The following is a 27,261-nucleotide window of genomic DNA, read 5'->3' as shown; positions in this document are numbered from 1 at the left end:
TAATGGCCATATTTCTCTATAGTTTGTTGATAAAACACAAGAAATGAAAATGACTTCTGCCACCAAGAAGATTGTAAATGACATGCAAAAATGGTTTGACGGTCAGGTATGTAGACTTTTGGCTTTCAATGTGAGGAAGTACCCCTCTGAAAGACTAGTAGTAAATGTAAATGTAAAAAACAGTAAATGATACAAGCTGGTCATTTATATGATAAAATTGAAAAGAAATATTCACATCCAACTTTTAGAAACCTTGTAGATTTAAAAGAAGTAATTTACAAGTGAGTTTCTGCTTAGAGGACAAGATTATATGGTTGAACAATAACAGCGTTATCAATTAACATGTTTTACCACCTGAAAATGAACAAAATACAATGTTGTGTTAAACATAAATTCTGTGTTTTATGGAGTTTTAAGCACTAAGGCTTTTTTTCCTGCCCTCAACCAGTTGCTGCATGACTGTTTAGACAGAAAAAGCACATAAACCCCCTTAAGCTGGCACACCATTTTTTTTTTCTCCAGCTTTACTGCGGTTTAAACAAGCAAGATTTGAGGCATTTTGACGGGAAATTCCAATTCCAGTTTTCTGGAAATCTGTGCTTTGTTTTCCCTGCGGCAATACAGTGGCACAGATTCAGTGGCACAGATGGCTAAAGACAAGACAAAGAGATGCTTTACGAGATTCATGCCATTCTTCTGACGGACTAAACACATAAACTCTAGTTACACTCACAGATTGTTCCCCGACAGTTAACTCAGCCAAAAAACTCCAGCTATCTCCAACAGAGTAGACGTAGGGTTGAGTGGAGATGCAAAGTGGGTGTATATGCTGTTATACATTTATTTTATGAAAAATTGATACATGGTGTCTATGTCTTTGAGTTCAATTAGAGACAATGTGGCATTTCAACCCATCAGCAAAAACATTTACAATGTTTCTCAGTTATCTTTCATCATCAACGAGTGATGAGACGTATATGATGAAGGTGTCCTGGGTTCCTTTATTACATAGAACATTGTTACACAAATGGTATCACAAAGATGCTTGGCTAAAGTGCTGGAAAATGTTGATGTTTGTTTGGAAGTGTTCATTATTTTCATGCCTCCAAATTGTTGGGCTATCTCCAGCAACATGATGCTTAAACTTTAACAATCCTCCTGTGCTGCCTGTCAGAACATTCTGTCTGAAATATAAATTTGACTTGTCGTCCGAGGATTAATATTGACAATGAGGTGATAGTTGTTGAAGGCTCAGTAACTGTATCTGAGTAGCCTGTTAAGAGAGCTGGAAGCCATCTTTAGCTGTGCATGTCAGGTACTGTATATACCGTATTTTCACGACCATAAGGTGCATATTATATATATATATATATATATATATATATATATTTATTTATTTATTTATTTTTTTTCAAAATGTGCGGCGCGCCCAATGGCGGTTGTAGGCAGGTGTATGTAAGGCGACCAGGTGGTTTTTTCCACAAATCACCATTGCTGTTGATCTGTGACTCTATGGATGACCGATGGAGACCACAGTTTCACAAAGAGTGGAAGGCAGCGCCGGGCAAGTTACGCCACAGTTTGCGGATGGATTGTATTTGTAGATGCGCGGGCTAACGTGTCTGCTGGCACTGTTGTTCGAGCTTTCGCAAAAGCCGGCATCATTTCCAAGGGGCCGCAAGGCACGGAAAGTGACTCTGACAGCGAAGAAAGTGGAACTGATGTCAGGACTCAGCCCGTCGGGCTTCATCCGCAGCCCGATCGTGCTGAGACTGGGTCGTCGCAGCGCGCGCAGCTCGCAGTTCTCCTGGTCTCAGCGCGATCGGGCTGCAAATGAAGCCCTTCGGGGTGAGTCCTGACAACTGATGCATATTTGATTTAGCGCAGCTGTTTAATTCAGAAACGGAGGATGAGGACTTCGATAGGTTTGATTAATGACGCTTGTTTTAATTTTTGATTATTCATTGGTGATTTAAAAATGTTAGTACTTTGTAATAAAGACTTAAATAAAGCACAATCAAACTCAGTTTTGCTCCCGCTCTATTTTTAAATACGCACACTTGTATGCTTGTGTGTGTGTTGTCGTAAGGCGGCGCGCCATATGTGTGTATAGACGGCGCCTTTTCATACGGCGCGCCGTATGGTCGTGAAAATACGGTAATCCAGCAATACAGTATGTAGTGTCTTTGCTATCAGGGATTGGTCTGTGACTGGAGAAATCTCACAAAATTTAACATCAAAACTCAGTACCAATTTTTAAGGATAGACAGACATTGAGCGAAGCTTTGCACTAATTTAGACAGGTTTGACGCATGAAGTATTCTGTGTTATTCAATGTTTCAGTGAAAACACATGGGTCTTTCATGAGCTCACTCCACGGTGGTCATATCACTTAATGCCGCGCTGTATCTCTGCTGTATACTCCACCAACTGTACAGCACATCCCTTCAGACACTGTGGTTTGGTCTCTCCTGGCGCTCCGTGCTGTTTACCCACGTCTGAATCTGCACTCTGTTCAAGCGTGCTTATAGTGGCAGGCAGACAGGGAGCAGTGTTCAGCAGCCGGGCCTAAACTGTCAGCGTAGGCCGTCTGTGGCGAGACGGGCAAAATTTTCCCCACTTTGTCACAGATCAAAGACAGAGGGCATACGCGGTGCCCATGTGTGGGTGGATAACAGAGTGCGTGTGGTCGTGTTTTTGCACGCATCAGTGTTTCGGTGGAAGGGGACACTGACTTACCTTCCCCTGCTTTTGCGGCGCCCAGCTCCAAGTCATCCCTTGTGCCACTGTGGGAGTTGAGATAGGTAGCTGGTACCCAACCCTGCTCCTCTGCTGTGCTGACAAACCACCAACCTGGGGAAAAATGCACAGTAGCTAAGAATCACCAAGATTAATGTTGCGGTGGGCGTGGCTTAAACGTTAATGTAAGGAGTTTGACATCTCTTCTGGGCAAGGTCAAATTAAAAAAACGAAGACAAATGACCAGCATCGATGTGGCCACAGATTCTCTAGTCTTATCACTTCATACCCCTATCAAATCATTTCATCAATGTTTTTTTCATCGAGCCTTTATTTGATAAAATATCTCAAAGACCATCGGTGAACTAATACACAGACACACAAGGAACTTATTGGCCATGAATCTGCAGCTATTTTTGTCAGGGTCAGGAACATCAGAGCATTGGCTGTTTGTACACTGAATTGCGATGAGGTGTTATTTAAGCTTCATTTCATCTGAATCAGTAATTAAATTCTGCGGCCAGGACACTGCGAATGGTCTTCTCACAACTGTCTATTTTTCATTGGTTTCATGGAGTGTGACAGCTTTGCTTTGGCATTTTTATGACAAATGCATCAGCAGGAGAGGGACATGTTTTACTTTAAAATCTGACCAAAATAATGTGAGTAATTGAGTTTGCAATCCACAAGTGTGCTAATCAGAATATTTTTAAATCTGTGCTGAGCAGGCACTTCCAGATATAAACAATGCAAGTTTGGTGGGTTCAAGCCAGATGAGTGATGTCAAGGCTGGCCAATATGTCTGATCATGGCTCTAAAACAGTGTTCCTATATTGCACTCTGTAAAAAGACAAAATATGAATACTATGACTGCTTTGACTATGACTGCAACCACATTTGGACAAAATTCTAATGATGTGATAATGACAACATTGTAAAAAAAAGAGAGAGAAAAAGAAACCCAAAACAAAACAGAATGGATAGAGACTGGTGTGCAAAACAGATTGTTTAGCATTAAAATGAAGAAAAAGGTTGACGCATAAATGATGTTCCAAGAAGAACTGACCATGGAAATAAATAGTAGAGGAATTATTGACATGTATCACAGCTTATAGCCCTTTGTACAGAGCTTGCTGGTTGCAGAATTAATGTCTGAAATGCAAATGTCTGTTCTTTAGTGTTCACGTACAGCATGTGTGACAAACACAAGCTTTTGTGGCACAATTGCTACTTGAAAAAGACGATCGGTAGCTATCATCATAGCATCTGCACTGATGCTACACTGTCTTCACTTATGTGAGAAATCAGACCCAAAAATAAATGAATTTTGATCCAGGTTTGCTTTGCGGCATGTTTATGAACTCAGGTTTTCAGCTTGTTTATTTATTATACTGTAAAAAAAAAAACAGAACAGCTTAAAATGGCTAAAACACAAGTATGGTGCTAAAGATTTTATTAGTTTAAGGCTGACAAAAGAAAGAATGTGTGAGTTTGGATTGTTCCCTGTAAGAGAATGGAAATGTTGAGTTTTCATTGATTGCTAAAACACTCATTAAATGTAGTCAATGAGACGCCATGTTTTTTGGTACTTTCTTGTTTCTTGTACTTAAAATCTTTGCTGACACCAACCTGATTTTTTTGGTGTGGAATCGGGTCTTAAAGAACACCGACGCTGGTTGCCTGTTTTAACTATAAATAGATCTGTGTTTGCAAAACAGTCATCCTCCTGTATCAAAGAAGAGCATAAATCAGCAGTGAAAACCCATCACAATAAATGAAACAAATGACAAGCAGGGTCATCTTCTAACAGACTCCAGTGCAATCTGACTACCTCGTGCAAACACTGTTGCCTCCCTCAACTACATCTATTCTTCATGGACAGTCAGTGTGTGCGTACCTACATCAAACATGATACTATTAGTGTAACATTTCTAAAACCCCACCATATGTAGGCAACCATTAAGTCACATCACATCTGTGAAGCTGTGTCAACATTCTACGAGAGCTTGAGAGACAAAGCTGGCAGAAAAAGTGTCCTATATGTAATATGCCACACATGCTCACTATTTGTTGTGGTTACAGAAAAGCTGTGTGGCTGACAGCTGTGTGGAGGGGCCATAAAGATGACAGGATTGTTCCATGACACTTTCACAGCTGGTCCAAACCACGAGCGTACACTTTTCTATGGAAGCGGTGTGTAATGAGTCAGTGTGGTGGCACGTGATTAATACCATGAATTTATGATAAAAGCAGAAGGAAAATGTAAAAATTAATGATACACGGGAGAATAAGGTACGATTATTGGATGCTAATATGGAACTATATGCATAAAGGAGTCATGATGCAGTCATGCATCATAATAAGAAAACTAGTCTCTATGGAATATAGTGATTTATTGATTCATGTAGACTGACATCTGTGCAGAATACTGTAATTGCTAGCTTTGCTTCATGTGGTGAAATTGTTTTTGTAATCAGGATGAGCTTGAAAAACAATCCACAAAACCTTAAGTCAACAACATAAACCACCCAAAAACCATTAGCTCCATAACTCGTTATTGACATCAGAAAACTAATGGCTTCCACAACAGTTTATGGATTTCTACAAGGATGACCATGTGATTCAGATTAAGTATTTCTTGATGTCATGACACGTCAAGTTTCCATTTGATGTCATGGTTACAAAAACTTTAAAAACTTGTTTAGATTTAGCCATTCCTAACTCGTAACACAACTGACTCCGATCAATTTAGTGGCCAAGTACCCGGGCCTGTCAACTAAATTAAACTGGAATTTTGAGGAACCACAAATATCCTGTTGACAGACTAATACATGTCTTTCTTGGTGGGAGCAATAACAAAGAAATCGTTCCAGGCCTTTTTTGTGGCTTGCACACGCAGCCTGTGTGATTTATGTGTACGCTTCTTTATTTAAGTGAGGAACTTTCTAAGCTACACTACATCAAAATCATGATCAGCCGTCTATTTAGCATAGAGTTAGGGTGAGTTGTCTGGCTCGGAGCTTTGCTGGGTCGTGCTCAAAGATGTAGCAAGACTTTTAATGTACTTAGTGTTTGAACCAAAGCTTTGGGCTGAACGTGCCAATAAATCAGATTAATACTATAAACCACACTCACACAAAAAAAGAATGTCCACATTAATCAAAACAAATGAACTAAAAATACAGACGATTTCTTTTCTCTAAAGCTGAGAAGATGGGTTTTATTTTATGTGACTTTAATTGCAGTGATGTCCTAATTTTACATCACACTAAACTTAATGGAATCAAAATGCTGCTAAAGCTCACGAGGCCAATGAAAATATTAAAATTAAATCTGATGTGTTTAATGGCTAATGGAGGGTAACATCAACTCTGTTTATGGTACGTTAAATTAAATCAGCCATTATGCAGAAAGATCAGCTTGGAAGGAGTAAAAAGTCTGGAGTCACTGCATGGAAGAAAAAAAACAACCTATACCTACAACCTACATCTGCAAAGTGCCAAGGGAAATGTCATATTCACTTCAGCAAATTGACACTTGATAGAAATGTAAGCACACACTGTATAAGAATAAGGTGTAGGAATGCGTTTAATTGAGAGCACTTGGCTGAGTCTGAATATACATACAAACCAAAAGCATACTGTGACTTTAACAGGCCTGAGCAAATATATGCTGCTACTAATGGCAAGGGTGGCTTTGCTTGTATTTTTTTTAACCATCCTTCCATATGGCAAGTGCTTAGACTGAGTTCCCTGAACCGCAAAAGAAGCAATAAAAGCAGCCTGAAAATGCGCACCTATTATGCAAGAGATGATTTTCTGAGCATTGGAGGTTTAAATCAGACAGGTTGCAACTGCACGAAATGCAGTGACAGAAAACTCTGCTTCACATCTTTCATCATTAGCATTCATTCACAGAATGACTGCTTTACAGTTGAGATACAGACAGTACAAATAGAGCATTCAGAAAGTATTTGGTGAAATAAATTAGTCTATAGAGAATATTCAAGGCTTTATGCTTCAAGTAACGCAAACATGCGATTGCAATAGAGCATAGCTCAGGCTATGAAGAATCTTCAAGATTATTTCTCTATCAGGTTTGTGAGGTGAATATGACATAAGTTTTGGATTTCAACTTCGTTTTTAAAGATTCTTTACTATGACGCAAACCCTCAATTGAGTTTATTTCAAAAGAAACAGCTGTTATGTCGGTCTCCTGCTGCTACAGCGGCAATTTTGCAGAATTACTCAATCCTAACATTTTGATGAAATCACACAGCAAAGTCTGCATGGATCTCTGGAATTTGTTAACCTTCACTTTTATCACTGTATGACCCAGAAGGCTTAGACATAAAGGCTCAGACCACAGATTTGAATACCTCACAGATCTTTAAGTTTGTGGTCTCTGCTTTCAGACACAAGACTGTGTAGTATGTAACATCATGAATACAGAACAAAAGGAGCTTCACACAAAAAAAAACACCCAAGAAAAAGTTAAAAGGTAAAACTCATGTAAACCAAGTGAGTGAAGTGGTTGATTCAGCTGCTGAGAGGTGAAACAGCACACAATGGAAATTAGATTAAGAGAGCAATGTGCTGTCTCTCGCTCACTTCCGATTATCTGTACAGATGTGGGAGAAAACTGAAGCATGCTTCACGTCTGGAAATACAGTACGTGTGAGAGAGTTCGCACCACTACACCTATCAGTGCGGATCCACCGACACGCTTGGGTCCCACAGCAGTGAAAGCAGACATGCAAGATAAGACTCCACCTGCATCTCTATCTGCGCCTGTCTGTCATCTTGTTGTGATTCTTTCTCTTATTCATTTTTCTTTCTGTGTCCATGCCATGCTATTAAAAGATTAAAGTCTTTGGGCGCTTCTACAGTTTCAACCACAAGAAGAGAAGATATCCAAATGCTGCTGGCAAAATACTTTGTTAAATATTACTCAATATGACCAAAATAGCTTCTTGGTCAAAATCCTGTCAAAGTCGTAAAAAAAAAAAAAGAAAAGATTTTTAAGCGTAAAACAATAGCTAAACCCACAACCCTCAAGTGACTCAAGTGAGGATCAGGACCACAGACATCCAATTCAAATATCACAGCCTCTGCAAAGAGGAAACCAAACGGTTGCCTCGACAACAGGGCTGTGCTTGCTTACAAGGACACCAAGAAAAACTGAAATGTCTAAAGCAGAGGGCACGTTGTAATTAAGTTTATACTTTAGCTTCCTGTTGTGAGGGACACAGTTCAGCTTATATCAAGTTAAACGCATGCTTGAGCCTAATTATATCTCAATTTAAAAAAAAAGAGAAACTTTTAGACACCAGTAGACAAACACAGTTGGACATTCAGTGAAACTCATATCTTTCACTGCGTTAAAACCCACAGACACCAGCAGGTCAGAATCGCCTCAAACATAGCTTGGAGCCAAGTTGTGCATCTAAAGATCAGTTGTCTCTTGAAGGTCAAATTAGCCTTTGCAACCCACCAAATGCTGCAGTGTTGATCAACAGAACATTTCCAAAACAAGTTTGCTTATTGCCGCAGGAATGAGCATCAACGTTTATTTTTAATAGCAGCTATGGAACTCTTGTAGTCAGCTTCTGTCAGCCTCACGTCCCACCCTCTCTTCCAGAAATACTAACAAACACGCATTAACACGGTCCATACTAAAGGGCCGCCGACTCCACTGACACTTGATTTAGACATTAATTATGTCTTTGTCAGTTTGTAAAGCTCAGTAACATAAGCTGTGGTGAAATTTCAGAATCACACTCATAAATCAAAATCTCTTTCTGCACCCAAAAAAACAGCAACAGAAAAAAATGGATAACACTTGTTTTGAAAAGTGAAGCCAGTGTGGACAGACTTTAAAGACAAATAACACTATAGCAGCCACCGGGGATGGCTCTTCTGCATCTCAATAAGGTTTCCATTAAAAAAAAAGCCTACTTCTTAAGCTTAAACATTTGTTTGTTACACTACTAGTTTCTCTGGTTCTGATCAGTGTCCTCATCGCCCATGAGAATATAAAATCAGATTAAATGGAAATTAAATCTTGAATATACATACAGTATTTCTGTCCCGTCAGATTTGAAACGTTACATACCAGCTTCAGCTTCCTGTCCAAATACAGTCAATTCTGCCTCCCCATGAACCTAAATGGCAATGTCCTAATGCTGAACCCGAGGTTCACAAACCAATGGGACACCGAACTTCTTTTCACTCTTTAAATGTGACATTACAGTGGATTCAAGTGCAACTTAGAAATCTGAACACAAGACCATGAATGACAGCATGATCATTTTCACATCTCTCCAAATCAAGAGAAAAGTTTACCACATGTTCATAAGTTTGAGCTAGACATTTTAAAACTGAAGATACTGTATCTTTCAAGAGAGAAAATCTTTCAATTTGATTATTTTGCAGTCATAAAAAGGTGCATGATTAAAAAACGATATTTCTGTATCTTGCCTGTAAAAACTTAAGACTATTCTACCCCTGCAAGCGCCGACGCACCAGAGAGATATACACAACGAGTGCGTATAGTATTTTCAAGGCCTATTTTTCTCTGCCATCTGGTAACTCTATCAGCTTTAGGAGCCGTACTTCACTTTTACTGTAATCAACAACAGATTTTCAGCTGCAACAAAGTGATTACATTTATACAACTTTGGTTTATCTCAACGCAAGTGGAAACACTATAAAACAAAACTGTAATCCATGAGTGCAATCAATCAAGTGGGATACTTACGCATGGCCATGCATAACACACTGTGACAATGCACTACCACCCAATGTCCTACAGTAAAAACTGATGTTTGACACAAATAGGCTTTAAAATGCAATGAAATTTCTCCCCCATCTCGCATGAATATGAGAAACACAGATTCAGCAGCACGAGGAAGCTTTTTTTTTTTCACGACCTGAAATGATGAGGAATCCAGGGGCTCAACAGTCCTGATATCGGACACCACTGTTGAGCAGATCGGGAGAAAATCCCATTCATTTCCAGCTCCTGTATTCATTAACAGTAGATCCTGTATCAAAGCACGAGAGGCAAGGCATCCAGCCCCAATACACACACCTCCAGTTTTCATAACACGGGGGTTCAATCACCTGGGTGGCTCTGGTATGTGGAGGGGTGAGGGGCAAAAATGGCACAAAACGACTTTTAAGAGCTAATGTTGACCAAAGGAATAACCCTCACTCCTTCCAGGCCTCTGAAAGAATCTCCTCATGGTCTGGACAACGCTGTCGCCCCCGGCTCATGTTCTCTCCAGGCTCCACTGATTTGGAGACACAGCCGTCCTTGAGTATCTCAGAGCCCGAGTCTTAAAATGAGGGCGAAACGTAATGGGGCAATTCCAGTGTGCGATAAAGCTATCTTTTCAGCTGCACTGCTTGACTTCTGTGCACTGTTATTGCAATTTCTTCTATCACCTCTTTGTCCTTGTTTTTCCACCTTCTCTGCCTCTATAAGATACAATATTATATAGTATTGGAGTGGATGCCTATGCTAAAATGCCAATGACAAACTTACCCATTACCGTTTCCACATCTAAAAATACATGAAACAGTTTTTGAGATGGCCATTAGAGCTTCCTATGTTAGTCTGAAAGAATGCGAAGGATGGGGATAACGCCGACTGGGTAATGTTTCTTCCATCTGCTGCTGCCACCTCTTCTGAAAAAATACATTTAACACTTGGCAAGCCCTGAGTATAATGTCTTCAGTGGTTTTGTTGACAAGAATTATAGGGTTTTTCCTCTGTTATACAAGGAAACACGTTCTTGCTGAAACAGCACATACCAAAATGGTAAACTGAAGGTTCAAGCAAAAGCAGCACTTGAAGCTTAATGTTAACATGGCCGTTGGCTCTCCTGCATGCCAGACACAGAGAACTGTATCAAGCTTGGCTGCATTTACACTTAAAAGGGTCATTGGAGCTTTAATCTGCCACTTAATACGGCATTTCTAATTGGGAATCTGAGTGTCTTGACAACACACTGTTTGGTGCTACAGAACCAGCTGTGCAGGATGGATGTGAACACATGTTTGGTTTACTGTGCTGGCACTTTTCTTTTTCCACATTTGAACTTAAAGTGTTTATTCTGTGGGATTTTAGCAAGGTAGCCAAACATCACTTACATTTTATCAGTTTATCTGCTTGTTCCAAATTTAAACTCAACAAAAAGGCAAACTTTGACGAGAAAATGTTAAGAACCTCCTGAAATCACACTCACTCAGTAGCGGAGATACTGTACCCGGGTCCCTTCCATTCACAGCCATTTTCACCGGTACAGAATGTACCGAACTAACTGCAACATGGAAAAGGCAGACTTTATGCTCTGACTCCTAAAGGTGTATCAAAGTTCCACTATTTCAAACAGTCAAGATGCCTGCTTAATTGGTTGAGTTTGAATCTAATTGGATCTAAATCCATAAGAACCAGACTAGAATTTTTCCCATCAATAAAAGAAAAGAATTAGGACGGCTGGCCCGGCTAGCCCACAGTGTCCACACAGTAAAATTTTCAATGCAAGACTGAGGACAAAATACCTAAAGCTGCCCTTGAGGTGTAGGAAAACTGGCTCCAAGTGCTACAATATTTCAACAAGTACATGCAAATTATTTTTTTTCCCTTCTGGTATACTCCATCATTGAGGGGCAAAGTTTAAACCACCGAATATAAAGCATTATTACTGACCAACAACACTGCTAGCTCGACTTTGGTTAACATCTTTCTGATACAGTGTAAAGTGAGGAGGCATCCTGGAGGATCCATTAAGCCGATATAATGAACCAACCCCTCTGAACCACTAACTTTGGCAGGAAATTGCTTTTTCCACTTTCTCCCTGAGTTACTTCATGCAAGAGTCTATTCCTTTTTCGAGCATCCCCTTCTGGCAGATGCTCAAAAACAGACAGATGATATGGTTGCACACAGAGTGAGGACAAAATTAGTAACTCAAATTAAAATTCTTCCACATTAAGTATTCACTTCACCAGATAAAGCCTGTGTTTTTGTGGATGTGGGCTAGATAGTGACTTTAGGGTTGTCATTCAGTTCAAACTAAAAGCTGCAACAAATCATCCAGCCCACTCTGGTTTACTGCGCTGATTTACCACGACTGCACCTACTTTAAACCCAACAAACCAGCAAGCTGTAGAAGCTACTGTTCCAACCGAAACAAAGACCACAAGACAAACTGTATCGTCAAGCCAGTGCAATGGAAAATACTCACTTGGCTCGGGAGAACTGGCTGGAAAAGTGGAGAAAGCTGAGCTTGCTTTTAAGTCTGACCTAGATTCCCTGCCCTGTCAAAGACATACACTATCTGATCCAAGGTAAGAAAAGCTGATAACTGCACTGGGCAGTGGTCACAGCCAGTGTCAATGGTACAGTAGCTTTAACAGCAGGACTTCTCGTAAAGGTCTTAAAGTAATGGCAATGCAGGATTTTAGTTTTCCATTTCAAAATATTTTACTGTTACTCTTATTCTTTTACACAACTATGAAAAAACCTCATCCAAAACCAATCAAACACACAATTATTGCACATAATTAAATGACAGAATACAGCTGTTTTCCACTCTGTGCAGCCAAAGGTTCTGCACAATCTGAAAGTCTATGCAGCCTTTCTATCAAAGGATGGAGACACCTTTTGTCCTTTTAATTCTGCATAATCTCAATGTGGCTGTGCAATATGCTGATCAATCTGTCAGAAAGCATTATCCTGCAAGGGAACGGGTGCTAAGTCATAGAGCTCTGAGATCTTCACAGCACACACCTGGTCCAGTTAGTACTGGCAGGGAGATGTGGGGTGATGTCACCCAGCCAAACAGAGCAGTTTGAACCGACTCCCACCACAGGAGGTTTTCAGATTCTAGCTACATCCTCGCCACGCTGCTGGACACAGTGTCCATAGAAAAAAAAAGTAAGTGAATTATTTCTGCAAAAGTGTCAGTGTGTAATGAAACTGTCAAATAGCCACAGGGAGAATTTTTCAAACGCAGCAACCTGCTGTTTTGTTTTCTACAAAGTTGTGAGAAATAAAGCCGAGATGAATGAGTTGACCAATTATAACATGAAAGAAACCTGGGATTCATAAATCTGCAGTAGCATCAGTATGAGCTTCCCATAGATCAGCCACCATGCACAGTAGTCGAGTGAAACACAAAAGTCAAGAGGCCTCTTCTTAAAAAACATCGGGCCATGCAGTTCAAATTCACGGAGGAAAGACCTCATAGAAGGTCCCCGATAAAAGGACTTCAAGGTGTTGGAACATCCGCCTCACTGCGGCTCCCCATCGGGCTGACATTCAACTGGATCAAGGAGGGAAAACAAATACATGGACCCTAAGGCAGGACACGTGACACTTCAAAGCCGTCCAGCTTTGTGGACCCTCTTCCTCGAGGGCCGGTGTGGGTTTCACACCCATCATGAAACCCAAGTCAAACTGCCTTCCTGGTCACTGCTTCCTCCTCCATCTCTCTCTCTCCATTCCCCCTCTGAAGAACACATGAGTCCCATTACTATTTTACTGTATCAGCACATCATTAAAGCTGAACATCAGAGCTCGTTTATGCAGGGTTTATGCCTCTCCAGTTACATGCAACACATTTCCTTTAAGAAAAGTGACTGAGGCAGACATGGATGTTGGGGATTTTTGAGTTAATTTTGCTTTAATGTTTGTGGCGATATCACAACTTATTCCTCAATACAAAAGCTGTATGTTATATTGGTGCGTGACTCATTTAACATGAAGAATTGTCACACTAACTTGCATACACCCTAAAACACACTTTGGTTATGTCTGTAAGTTGTTTCCAGAGGTTAAACAGCTGACTAAGGACTTACTGCAGCTGGCATTTGTAAACCCGGCTTTCCATTAATCTGAGATGGAATAATTAACATGAGTGTGGAGGACATTCCTGTTGCTAGAGGCAACATTCTGGCACCCAGCCTAAACCAACAGTAGGAAAAAACAGAGCTGACTGCGGGCCAAAGTGAGCCTCCAGATGTGGCTGAGTAACAACTAGCAAGCGTTTTACAATAGAGGTGAAAGGGTTGAGTTTGGGAAAGGGGCAGAATGCTTGAGGGACTGAGGACTGAGTTATGAGGGAGGCCGTCTGAGTCGGACATACGTGTAGCATGCATGCTGCGTATTGTTTTGATTACTCACCACTCTCGCTCTTTTCAATGATGTCCACAACCTCCCCTGCTTGGAGACTGATCTCTGCAGGCTCTTGTTTCTCATAGTTGGACACCACCACGTACTGTTCCAGGAGCATGGGGTCCGACGTATCCAGACCTGGAGGTGACGGAAAAAAGCATGATGTCAGCCAGCTGCCAGCCATAGGTCCATGGGAACGACGGCTGGACATTCGTTGTGCCATAGGCCACTTTGTCTGGAGGGGCTCAGCCAATCACAATATTCACAGTTTTTAGTGCATCTTCCCCAGAGTCTAGCCATAGAGCTGCATCTCCCTCCAGCCCAACATCAGGGGCGATGGAAACGCTGAACGTTTAGGAAAAGACTCCCCCTCCTAAAAACGGAAGGATCAAACTGTCGACAGCCGAAAATCCATTCTGTTTAAGCGAAGTCCCTTCATCCTCATCGTCAAACAAATCCGTTCAAGTTCAGGCCAGGAGATGCAGGTAAACATACAGTTTCAAGAGGAGCAGCTACGAGAGATTAGGAGATGTAGCAGAAAACAGAAGAGTGAGCTAAGGCCAGCTGAGGGCAGGACAGTAGAGTCGAAGAAAGAAATAGTTTCCCTTGGAAAATAAACCATCTGCTAAAAAGCCTCCTTCTCCTCAGTTGGGGCTGGAGCTGGAAGGAGAGTAGGGGGGTTGTGTACGCCAATCATAAGAGCCGGCACTCTGGGCCTTAAATACAACCAGATGAAGGGGTTGGAGCTGTACTCAGAGGGATGGCCCTCCGTCTCTGAAACACTAGAGCTCTGACTACAGCGTGAAGCCCAGCCAATGGAAGTCTTCCTCTCTCCACTTCACCAAGTTAACCATATAAGCACCAGCGCTGACTTACTTTTTTTACTTGGTCCATGTCTGCACTGCTAACTAGGTTGCCGCTCACCTCGTCCAGCAAATTGTACTTCACAGACAAAAAACGGGAGTGAAGGCTTCTAGAGCGAAGCATATGTTTTCATTTGTGGAGGCATTTAAAGAACGTGTAGTGCCCAGTTTATTACAAACAGTTTTTATTTTCCTTCCACAAGGATCAGGCTCCATTAACTGAGCCCAACTGAAGCCTTAATCAGGTCAAAATCCTTAAAACAAGCATAGCTGAATGAACTGAAGCAGATCTAACAAATGTCAGCTGGAATCCAGACACAAACCAGCTGACGCTCGGTTCACACATTAACAAGAGCTTCTGCTGACCACCGAGTTCAAAGCTGCAAACAGGAAGAGCTACTGTTTGCACGCGTTAGATTATATGTGTTTACCATGATACCAGCGCTACAGAACATATGCATCTTTATGTGGTGTTTAAATAACAGGCAAAACCTACAGACCTTGCTGAGATCACAATCTCTTTTCATGGCCACACATGGGCCAAATCCTGCCTAAATGCTAATATTTGACCGGGTATTAGGTTAAACATGTGAGCTTTTGACCTATAGTCAGCAAATATTTTCCACAAAATGAAGATATATACACATGCCCACAATTTCAAACCTGATAACAACAGCTTCTGCAAAGAGTCACTGCTTTACTTTGAGGACAGGAAGTAGGATCAAATCAGTCCAATAAATAGACGGTTTGGAGCTCAGATAAGAAATGAGCAAGAAGATTTGATAAAGCTGCCATCTCTTCAAAGAGATTACCACGAGAGAGCACCTAAGACAAAAAATTTACATTTCTCTAAATCTGGATAATATTTTGCCTACAATTTGTGAGCTCCGTCTGAATTGTCAAGGAGTTAATAATTCATAAAGATAAACTCCCCACCATCAGCATTTCACAGGCTAAAGCTGCCAACGAGTCTGACACGAGATTACTGTGGTCGGGCTGCGGTTTTTGAGGCATTATCTATGCAAGATGTTCTGTCAAACCACAAAGTTGGGTAGAGAAACAATGGAAAAAACATTATTTACACACACACGTTCTTGTTCTTGAATAAGTAATATGACAGCAATTACTTTATAAGCAGCCAAATGGGATATTTATTTTGACAGTATTAATATGTTTTCATGGCTTGGTGCTGATCCACGGATGGTTTCATGGCTCTAAATGGCTATAAAATGACTGAATCAGTCACTTTTTTAGCACTTTTCTGTTTTGTTTTGGGTTTTTGGGGGGTGGGGGGGGGTGTTCAATTAAAATAAGTATTTTTGAGTATTTACAATATGAAAATTATATTTTTTGAACGTATGTTATCAGTAGTTACGTTTCAACTTTTTCTTCATGGTAGCATAAAAAAAGGCATATTGCCTTTTCTAAATTTACAGATGTATTACTATGCAGTACTTTTGTAGGGTAGATTAATGCTAATTAATACTCTTTGTTATGACCAGTAATTGTTTTTAGAACAGCAACTCTCCAGCTTTTGCATCTTTATGCAGAATTTGATCTAAATTATGGAGAAAGAAAGAAAGAAAGAAAGAAAGAAAGAAAGAAAGAAAGAAAGAAAGAAAGAAAGAAAGAAAGAAAGAAAGAAAGAAAGAAAGAAAGAAAGAAAGAAAGAAAGAAAGAAAGAAAGAAAGAAAGAAGGAAAGACAGACAGACAGAACTCTGACAACTCAGCAAGTCATTATCTCATAAAGCCACAAGCTAAGTCAAATGATTTAAATGTCACTCTCTAAAACAGGCAGTTAACTACTGCTGTGGGTGAGTGGTAAATGTGGGACCTGATTTGAGTAAAAACTGTGTCAGCAAAGTCAACAGGCCTGAAAAACAAAAGCTAGTATTTCAGTTTCATTCAGGAAATGAAATGTTTTGCAACAGCAGGAAGACAGAGCCTGAACAAAGACAACATGTGTGAGAAAAATGAGGCGAAACAGCCTTGGACAAGAAACAAGTCCAATTTTTAAAGAGAGTTCAGTACAAAATGAGCAAGCCTGAAATGGTATAAATCAACATTGCAGATAAATGAAGCTCTTCGGTGTCGAGGCAGTGCTACAATTAGTCAGTGCATGGGTAAAATGATTTCTACGTCATGCAGGATTAGCAAAAAATAATGAATGAATGTGTGAAACATCAGATTCTGTCACACTGAATGATAGTTACACAAATATGGTTCATCTTCATCTAAAAAAGAAAAAAGAGAAAGGGAAAAACTGTGTGAACATGTGTGTATGCACTATACCTGTAAAGCATATATTAGTTTTGAAAAGTATTTTTCTCTTGATTTCCATCACGTTAGTGCTATAAGCCACTTTTGGGTGTTTATTTCACCTGGCTCAGATTTACACACGTGCTTCCTGCCCCCTCTCCTGCACTCCCAGACGTCCTAACTCCATCCAAACCCCGTCCCCGCCCACCCTCGCCAGTCATCGGCTCCATCCAGAGACGATGACAGTTGGGAACTTTGCAATAAATCATCATCAAGGGAAGGAAACCAGGGAGTGCACAAATTTATTCCAAGGCTATTTTCTTTTTTTTTTTTTTTCTTTTTTACTTTTCAGAATTTTGCTGAATAGCTCACTGCTCGCCTGTCACTAGCCTAGGAGTGACTTCATGGGAGCATAATTTGGTTGAGAGGAGTAAAATCTGGCAACGGGCAGTGCCTTTGTTTGGCTCATCAGTAGCAGATGTGCAGCTGGATTAGAAGGGGATGCAGAACTGCTATTCAATGTAGTACAGATGTACTCATGTCATTGAATCAGTATGTGGCCCTGGGGGAGAAGTGGAAGACCACAAGTAAATCGTATCAAAATCAACTTACTGTAGGGGAATCTTCACATTTCTGTTTAGAAAATGCTGAATATTCTCATTACATTAACATAAACTGTGTTTTTTTCTCATATATTCAAATGTAAAGATTAAAAAAAATAAAACCCTGCCATTCAAAGTTTGGTATCCCTTCCATTACATAACTGAGGGCTGAAATACTGTAATAGGGAGCATTTGTGCATATTTCTTGCCTTTTATTAGCTCATGAACAAACAAGATCGCAAGCAGCTCCTGATCAGTGGAATGTACAACGCCACAGCAGGACTGCAAATCTTGTAACCCACATCGCTGACCCGAATCCCCCTCCCTGATTCCTGCCAACACAGTCCAGCTTCACGTCTGTTTTCATATTGTCTCTGGACAACTGTACTTGCACACAAACACTTTTCTACTTCATTTTAAATTCATATTATTGTATTATTTTTGTCTATGTAGTCTTAAATTGAAATCGTACCTACATTGATTGTTTTGCAGTGATGACTATTTAGCGCTAACATATCAAAAAGTCAACTCCTTGTATGCGTAAACTTAATTGGCAAATAAAAATACCCAATTCTGACTGTATGTATATCTAAAATGAAAAAAAAGTAGCCCATAAAAGCATAACTTATAGCGCTACTGGTGTGAAGACTTCATGGAGTACCTTTTAACCACTGCAGCTACCAAGTGATTTGAGAAAGAAATGAAAAAATAAACTGAGACAGAATTCCACATACATGAAGTCAATACAAAGTTATGATCTCGTTCTCACACAAAAAGGCTTGTGTTCTGAGCGCTGTTTTGAACGAGAAGCTTAAGTTCTGCCTTCAGGGTTGGTGTCGACTGCAACAAATGATCACTTATCAGAAACAGAGCGGCCTGTATTGGGTCTGCTCTGAGCTGCAAGGGGAGGAGCTTCCACACAGCTTTCACTGGTAACTCTGAGGGGGGAAAATAAAGTCCACACTAACAGCAGCTCAGTTGGTAAATTAACAACTAACATTTTATTTTAACTTCTGTTAACCCACACGATGGGTCTCTCAGGTGCCGCAAGGCTCGTCTTGAGCAGCAGTTTTGAATGAGTGCGATCTGTAAAAAAGTCCAGTACTCAATAGCTGTTCAGGGACAAACAAGCTACTGAAACAGCTTTTGCTTGTTAAAGTGATTCGGAAGAGCTGATTTGCCTTAATGATTTCCTACTCCTCTTTAAAATCAAATCCATCTGCAAATACAAACAAACAAATAGACCTTTCGACCCACCCACCATCTAGATTTATTTACAGATTAAACCTTACTCCTTCACCATACATAGAAGGCATAAGTATGCACGGAGACAAAAGCTCATGCACACATGATGTACTGTACTGTATAAACACTGCAGCCCCCCAGAGACCTGCAGCTCAAGTAAAAACAGAAATTCTGCTCGCACTGACGTGCTGCCTCGGCCTGTGCGCTGACATGATTTCCACTTGCCACGTAAACCTCCTCTCCTTTCCAGCTGGTTTTCACATGCACTACACCCCCGAGCGCTGCATTTCTTTTTTCCCCTACTTTATTTCCAAATGTCTTCTGCTCGTCTGACTTTTCTGTTTGAACACACATAATGAGCAACGCTTTCGAAGACGATACGAAGCTCCGGAACCCCAGCATTGTACAACATAAACAGCAGCTGATGCTGTTTACTTTTAGATTTGCTATGATGGCATGTTTCTTCATCAGTTACTGTCATCTGACAGTAATTTGCGCAAACAAGCAGTTAGAATGAGCAGATACTGTTTACATTACTAAAGAGAGAATATAGTTCTCCTTGAACCTTACAGTATGTAGACAGTGGTTTGGTTCTCAATCTTATTGAAAATGTCTGACACAGAAACCCAGTTCATTTCCAGCACAAAACCAAGAGAAATATTTCGAGGAGAAACACTTTCTGCAGTGATTATGATCTATTTGGGTATGCAAAGTTACTACCGAGTCAGCAATTCTGAAATAACACAACCCTAAACAGCCCTTCACACACACAGTCAGCTCATTCCATCTCTGTAGTGCTTTTATTCTGCCCAGTTGAGGCAGAATGCCTTAACATTTCTCTACGCCACTGTTCCACCTGTTCCACCTTGAGAGACAGTGACAGAGGTATAACAGTGACAAATAGGGATGGGCGGTATGGACTAAAAAATGTATCACAATAATTTCTGGCATTTATCCCGATAACGATAAAAATGATGATTGAAAAAAATACCAATTCCACTCCACCTTTTTAACTATAAATCTATCACCACATTCAGTCTTTGGAGCCCGCAAAACAAGTTTTCTTAGCTTATAAAATCACAAAGTAGAAAAAAATACAACTTGATAAATAAAGAAACAGGACAAATAAATAAAAGTTCACTGAAAAGAAAATCCAATCAGTGATGACCTCTTCTAATATAAATAAAATGTGCAAATTAACCTGTGGTTGGAACATGCCACAAATTAGATACTATTGCAATTTTTTTTCCTAATAGTCAAACGTTATATCAAAATGTAACAACCATTTCCTTCTGTTTTTGCAGACTCTGCATATAATAGATGATGTTTGCTCCTCGTCACTCTTTTTAAATCCAAATCAGTTCCAGATAACGGAGCTGGAGCCTCGTTTAACAATGAGCTCCTCGCTCTCAGATCCGCCTTCCGCGTGTTTGTTACACAAAAACATCATCAACGGGAATTTATCGTTTTTACCGCGAGATGACAAATTCTTACGGTGGGGAATTTTTTTGACGGTTTATCGTGAACGGTAAAATATCGCCCATTCCTAGTGACAAAACAAGAAGACATCTCCCTCCTGGAGGCATGGAAACACCACAGACTGCAACAGTGAAAGAAAAACTCAGACAAGTGCCGCTGTATTAGAGAACCCAGGTAGACACTTGATTATTTTGTTTAGGCTTATTCAGCACAAATTGACTAAAGTAGTCAGTGAACGTACACATTTAGGACTTGGTGGATGTGGACCGTGGAGTTTAGTAAAGAGTCTTCAGATTGTGAAATGTCACAGTTTGTTTGGTGAAAGCACACACTGAAAAGGCAAGACTGCCCCTTCACGGGATAACTGGAGAGTGGATGTGGAATAAAGAGAGGATGTCCATTTTATCTCTAAACTATAATCTCTGTGTGAAAGTGGTTATTGTTTGGAACCAACTCAGTCTAAGAAGATGTCATTCGGAGAGCGGTCTAGATTTACTGTGACATCAGTTACCCAGACCAGAATAAAATGATCCAGCTTCCTTTTCTTTATCTCCACCCAGCTTCACATCATGCTGCATTTGCAGTGCCTCAGAAGTGGGTGGCGTAAAGCTGTGAAACCGATTTCTGGGGCGGGAAGGGATGGAGTGAAGAGGACAGGCTGACTCCTACCCCTGAAACCACCTGCTATGAGAAGCATGGTCGAAAAAACGCTATCATACTGCATCTTTGTGGTCTTTTGACCAGAGCAAGGCACACACATTTCATTACAAAATTGGGAAACTGTGTCAACTTTTGTAAAAGAAAAGAAAATAACTAATTATTTGATTGCATTGGTTTGACACTTCTGCATTATCTTCTATTAGTTCTTCAAAAAAAATCTGGAGACCAATAAATATGGTGACATTAAAGCCAAGAAAAATAAAGCTGAACAAAAATTAAAAGCAAGTGATCAGCTGTGAGTGTGCGAGTCAATGATGTCCCTCAAATTTCCTCTGTCTGCCAGGTTAACATAGTCCAACCTCTAACCACCTACAGCTTTGTGGCGGAATGCTACATTCTCCTTTTTGGGGCAGGGGCACAGTAAATTCTTAAGGGAGACCTACACCGTATAATTATGAAACCCATAATATGCAAGTAAAGCACAAATTCACCATAAACTCACAGCACCTCATCTGCTGTCCTGCTTTAAAAGAAAAGTATCAATCTTTAACCACTAATGTCCAGCGTAGGACTACGGAAGGGCTTTCTACAGTAGCTCAAGTATGGAGAGCTTGTACAGAATGTGCAACATTTGACCAACAAATGATCACGTATACCAGATAAGTGTGTCGTCGTTGTTTTCATTGGTTGGCTTGATGAAGGAACTTATAACAAACTGAATGTCAACCCAAACAATTCGGAATCAGAGAGCTAAAAAAAAGTGGCAGGCGCTATTTGACAAAGTATTCAAACATTTGAAGGTGAGTAGAAGCCAGTGTAATATCTTTAACAGGCTGTACACATACACACAGTTGAAATAAGACATTGTTTCCATTCCACTATGTGGCTGAAGTTCCTTGTTACATAAAGCAAGGAAGGAAGGGTGGCAGACTTAAGAAAGCATTGGTGGATTTCACAGGGTGTAAAACGCCCCCCCAGCTATGACTATGCACTTTACTACCCTGTTTTCAAAGATTGAATAAGATTCTTACCTTAGTTAATTGCAGATACAGAAAATGGGCTTGAAAGCCTTAAAATAAAGATACCCACTTCATCTGCCTTCGAGAGGTTTTTCCCTTCATTTCATTTGTTAATATACATCTATTGTTACATTTCATGCCTCCAGTACATGCTGATAGATGTTGGGACAATAAAGGTTTTACCACTTTGTAATGTTGCTGTTTCTTTTCACAACACTTAAAAGCCATTCTGGCTTCAAGGATATTACGCGTTGAAGCAATTTATTTGTCTTTTTTTAATTCTATTTTTAAGTCCATTCTGACTGCAAACACGTTTTAAGATGTGCAATATCACATAGCTGTCAATGTTGCAGTTTTTTTTTCACTTCTTGTATTTAGGGCAGGTCAGGACTGTTGTGTCCCTGTCATGGATACTGCTTTTGTAACAAATCATTGTGACAGTCACCTGGTGACATCACTTGTTGGAAATTAACTTAGCACAAAAAGTAAGGAAATTTGTGTTTGTTAGATTATTTCTTTGTTATAACAATGCTTCTTGGCAATAAATCTTCTGCCGTTGGAAAGCCTGTTTATCTCCCTTTTAAATGGTAACACATTTGTAAGAAACATGCATTTGTGGCATGAGCAGCAGAGCTGAGTTTGTGGGTTGCTCCTGTGAAAAATGTGTCAAATCCTCTCTGCCAATGCCAAACAACTTATTTTGTCATTAACATTTGTTTGGTGGATTGAAGTTTAAAGAAATGCCATATACTGGAAATTGAACAATTTCTCCACGTAACGGACATGAGCCTCAGTAGGGTGTGGAAGAACCCTAGACCCCCACCACAGCCTGGCACCCCCTCCTCATGCTGGTCACCAGCCTGCTCACACACTGCTCCGGGATGGCATCACATTCTTCAACCAGCATTTGTCCCAAGTCAGCCAACGTGGTTGTGTTGGTCACTCTGGCACGAACAGCACGCCCGAGCTGATGCCACCAGTGTTCAATGGGGTTGCCGTCAGGACTGCTGGCAGGCAACTCTCAAATTCTGGAAGTAGTCTCTGTTAAACCCGGCTCTGTTAGGGTGGGCGTTGTCATCTTGGAGGATAGAGTTCAGTCCCAGACTGTGGATATATGGGATCGCCACTGGTTGCAGAATCTCATCTTGATATCTCTCTGCATGGACATTGCCTCCAATGATGAAGAGCCTTGTTTTTTCAGTGATGGAGATGCTGCCCCACACCATCACACTGCCTCCACCAAAAGATGTTACTCTATCAGTGCAGCAATCAGCATAAGGTCTGAAAAGCCTTCTCCACACTTTGACCCTTTGATCCAACCTAGGATCAACCTAGGCAGAATCTGGACTCATCATAACATGAACATAACATCCCCACATGTTCAGGTTCCAGTGCACATGTTGCCGACACCAGTGAAAGAGTTAATAGCAACAGCAAAATAAGCTGTTTGGGATTGGCAGAGAAGATTTAGCAAATTTTTCACAGGCACAACCCACATACTCAGCTCTGCTGTTCATCCCGCAAATGCTTGTTCCAAGTTTATCCTTTTAGTTCTTCTTTCACGTCCTTTCTGGCAACAAACTGCCCCTGCACCAACTTTTTGAGAATGTACTGCACTGCAAAAAAAACAGTCTGTCTAGAAATAAACCCAATGTTCATAAATCTAGTCAAAATTGTCTTATTTTAAGCAAAAATATCTTTGTCAATAAGGTGAGAAAACTCTTCTTGACAAAAATTCTTAAATCTAAAAAAAGTAAGTATTTTTTTACTTAATTAAACATTACTTTTTGAAGTCTGCAGGCCTGAAATGGATGCACAATCACAAATAACATGTGAGAACCACTCACATTCTAAATTTTCCTTTTTTTACAACACAGTGCCAAGTTAGTAGCCAGTAATATTGAAGGAAGATTGACCAAATATTCATATTAAAGGCATGAAGTACTAATAATAATGTTTTATCATAGTCTCATTAAGAGAAAACATCACAAGAGAACATAACATGGGTTCAGAGTGATGCAGATTCTCAGGTAAGTTTTGAGATATGGACCCCTTTCACATTACAATAGTCTCCCTCTTGAGCTGAATCGTGTATTTTATATGTGTTAATCTCCTTGTATTCTATGAAACACATTGTTCAGATTCAGAAAGCAGTGTGGAGGAGTCACAGTCAGGGTGAAAACCTGGGATTTAAAAAGACAGTACAAATACCAGGGGCACAGTGGTTAATGAAAACCCTACTGTCCCTGACAGGGTAACCCCCTCAGCAAATGTCTCATCGTACCCCCCATGACACCGAAACGAAATTTCCACCCGTGGCAGGAAGGATAGTCAGAGAAACTGTATATCTGAGTGTCGGTCCAGCATGTAATTCAGTAAAGCGTGTGGGTATTCTGAGACGGCATGCACACAAGTGCATGCACATACAAATACACAAAAAACTGCACAGCTGTTCACTAAACCCCTCTCATACTTTTCCTGCTTCCTCCTACGCTCATATCCCCATGCTCAGCTGAGTCACTCCGTCTCCCAAACGCACACATAAACTCACGGACTTCCAACCGCCAGCGATGCCAGGGCAAACGCAGAGGCACAAACAGGTGCGCTTGCTCCCAAACACTGTTTTCATAACCATTTCATCATAATACATACGTGCCAGGGCAGATTATGTGTTTGAAGAACATATACTCTGGAACATGTATTCCACCAATTTAGCATTGTACTTGAATGACATCATGATGGAGAGTTTACAACAAAGAAAACAACAAAATCAGAACTACAGAACCAGATGTTTCTTTTGCATAAAACCCAAAACCATCAATTCATCTGCTGGTTATTTTTGTGATTGTTTTTTTTTAAATGTATATAAGCATGACAATGACTTCAAACTGTTTGCTTTGTCCAAACAGCAGTCTAAACCCAAAAATATGATGTGATGACAAAAAGCATCAAATTCTCTCATATGAAAACCAGAAACCAAGGAACATTGAGTGTTTTTGTGATCCAATTATTTGTTATTCAGTTAAACCTTACGGCTTTATTCAAAATATTCTTCCACCTAATCAAAACCCAGCAACTTAATGTCTTCTGGGATTTTCTTATTATTTGTAATGAACAGTTTAAAAATTAGGAGAGACTGTTGCTTCCTCAAAATGGAAAGACCACAAAGTCTCATTATCATACCGCAAAAAGAAATAAAGAAACAACCAAGTAAGTGTTTTAAACAGTAGACTGGGATTAAAGGAATTTCTTACCTGATTTACGTTTACCGGAGACTCCACAGTCTCTGGAAAAGAAACAACACCAGAGCAGCATGGTCAGTATGAGAGCGTGAATGGGAGAGGTCAGAACATTGATACAACTTGATCAATCCAGCAGCTGATTGCCGCTGAATCTCTTTCTGAGACCATCCAAGTGCAGCTGGCACACGACTACCAGCCAAGCCCTCACTGAGAATGCATGCAGAACTTGACCCGCGACCAGAGGGAGGGAAACAGGGAGGGACGCATACAGTATGGGTGAGTGTCACAGTAAGTATGCCAAGGACAGTAATGAAGCAAACCACCAGCCCTTTATAGCCAACATCGCTCATCCATTCTAACGGCAGACATGAGGGTGACGGAGCTGCCTGTGTTTAACAGAACTTCATTTATTTAATTGACAGCAGTATCATATCTCCCTCTTAAATCCTATTCATGTTTAGCTGTGAAAGGCGCTTTTCTTAAGCCTGAACTGCAGTAAAACACTAAAAGGGAGACTGTTAGAGTTAAAGAACTTGCCCTGTGCGTTGACCCTCGTTAAGTCACAGAGCAGCAGCTTTTCACTCACTGGGCTCAGTTTTAATGTATGTGTCTGTGTATGACTCAAAACACAGACCTTCATCGGCAATGAAGGGGTACTTATGTGTGTTTCTTACAATGGAAAGCAGTGTGAATCTCTCTGTTTTTTACATAGACAGAAACTGTATACTATACTACAAGAACGTATTTGGCTAAATGTAGTATGCAGTATGACAGGATGCAGGATGCAGGCAACTCTCCCGTCTGCAGGATGCGAAAAATATCCAAATGGTGTGCTACTTCTGTGACCAATCTACCTCATATACTATTTAGGGCTGGGCGATATGGACCAAAAGTCATATCTCGATATTTTCTAGCTAAATGGCGATACTCGATATATATCTCGATATTTTTTCTGTGCCTTAATTGGGGTTTCCCCCAAAGCATTATAGCATAGCATCTCTGTTAGCTTCATTTTTTTCTGAGGCAAACCCTTAAAAAAACAGTCAGTTTTAATACAAAGCCTCGTGCCAAATGTCACACAGGTACCTTTATTAACAGAGGTCTGCACAATATCAAAATGTATAAAACAAATGAAATAAAAATAAACTGCCTGCATATATAGAATAAAAATGCTTCTTGAATAAAATAAAACAAATATCCCTTTCCTGCATAACAATTAAATTAAAATACACTGTAATTAATACAATGTAGACAGTAACAGGCAGACTTTTCCACTGAGGTTGACAGTTGTGCAAATAACAAAACATTTGTGCAAATCTCAAATAAAACATTCAAGTCAATTTGTCACAAAATAAGCTATATCAAAATCATAAAAAAAAAAATTAAAAAAAAAAAAAAATATATATATATATATTTTTTTTAAATCGATATAAACGATATTGTCTCGTACCATATCGTGTTTGAAAATATATCGATATATATTAAAATCTCGATATATCGCCCAGCCCTAATACTATTTAATGCAATGCACTACTACAGGAGAAGTTTGAAACGCACTACATATCAGAATGTACATACGGCTCCAACCCTATACAGAATGTTTTACACTGTGTAGCTCATACTGGGTACTGTGTTGTATACACAGTATACAGTTTCAAAATCAGCCCAAGATTACAATGACACTATCTCCGGGGGGATTACTGTTACTATGGTGACTAATGAAGTCACTGAGAACCTTGTTTAAAACCAGACTGTGCAGCAACACCACATGTGACCACATGGGGACAACATATGACAGGAAAGCTCACGTGTCAGATCCTGGAGTTAGACACAACAAAGTGCACCTTTAGTGGGTTCAATTTGAGTTAAAGATGTGCGTAACCATCCCCACTCATTATCCCCCAGTCTCTTTTGCTAACACAGCAAAGCTACATGTATATGCCCCTATGTGGTCAGTAGTTGTATTGC

At 40.2% G+C, this 27,261-nt stretch overlaps 1 protein-coding gene across 2 annotated transcripts in view; it reads right to left on the bottom strand.

Moving 5' to 3' along the window:
* sh3pxd2ab (SH3 and PX domains 2Ab) overlaps nucleotides 1-27,261 on the bottom strand; it is a 51,838-nt gene that overhangs the window by 8,584 nt on the left and 15,993 nt on the right. For both annotated transcript variants that reach the window (XM_061746180.1, XM_061746182.1), the window contains exons 7-9: nucleotides 25,306-25,337; nucleotides 13,933-14,061; nucleotides 2,740-2,853 (exon numbers count right to left, since the gene is read on the bottom strand). In XM_061746180.1, the coding sequence (XP_061602164.1) occupies nucleotides 2,740-2,853; nucleotides 13,933-14,061; nucleotides 25,306-25,337 (275 nt within the window). The remainder of the gene's footprint in view (nucleotides 1-2,739; nucleotides 2,854-13,932; nucleotides 14,062-25,305; nucleotides 25,338-27,261) is intronic.

This window comes from Cololabis saira, chromosome 17, assembly GCF_033807715.1.
Source record: "Cololabis saira isolate AMF1-May2022 chromosome 17, fColSai1.1, whole genome shotgun sequence".
In the NCBI taxonomy this organism is placed as follows: Eukaryota; Metazoa; Chordata; class Actinopteri; order Beloniformes; family Belonidae; genus Cololabis; species Cololabis saira.
This window is presented reverse-complemented; position numbering and strand designations above follow the sequence as displayed.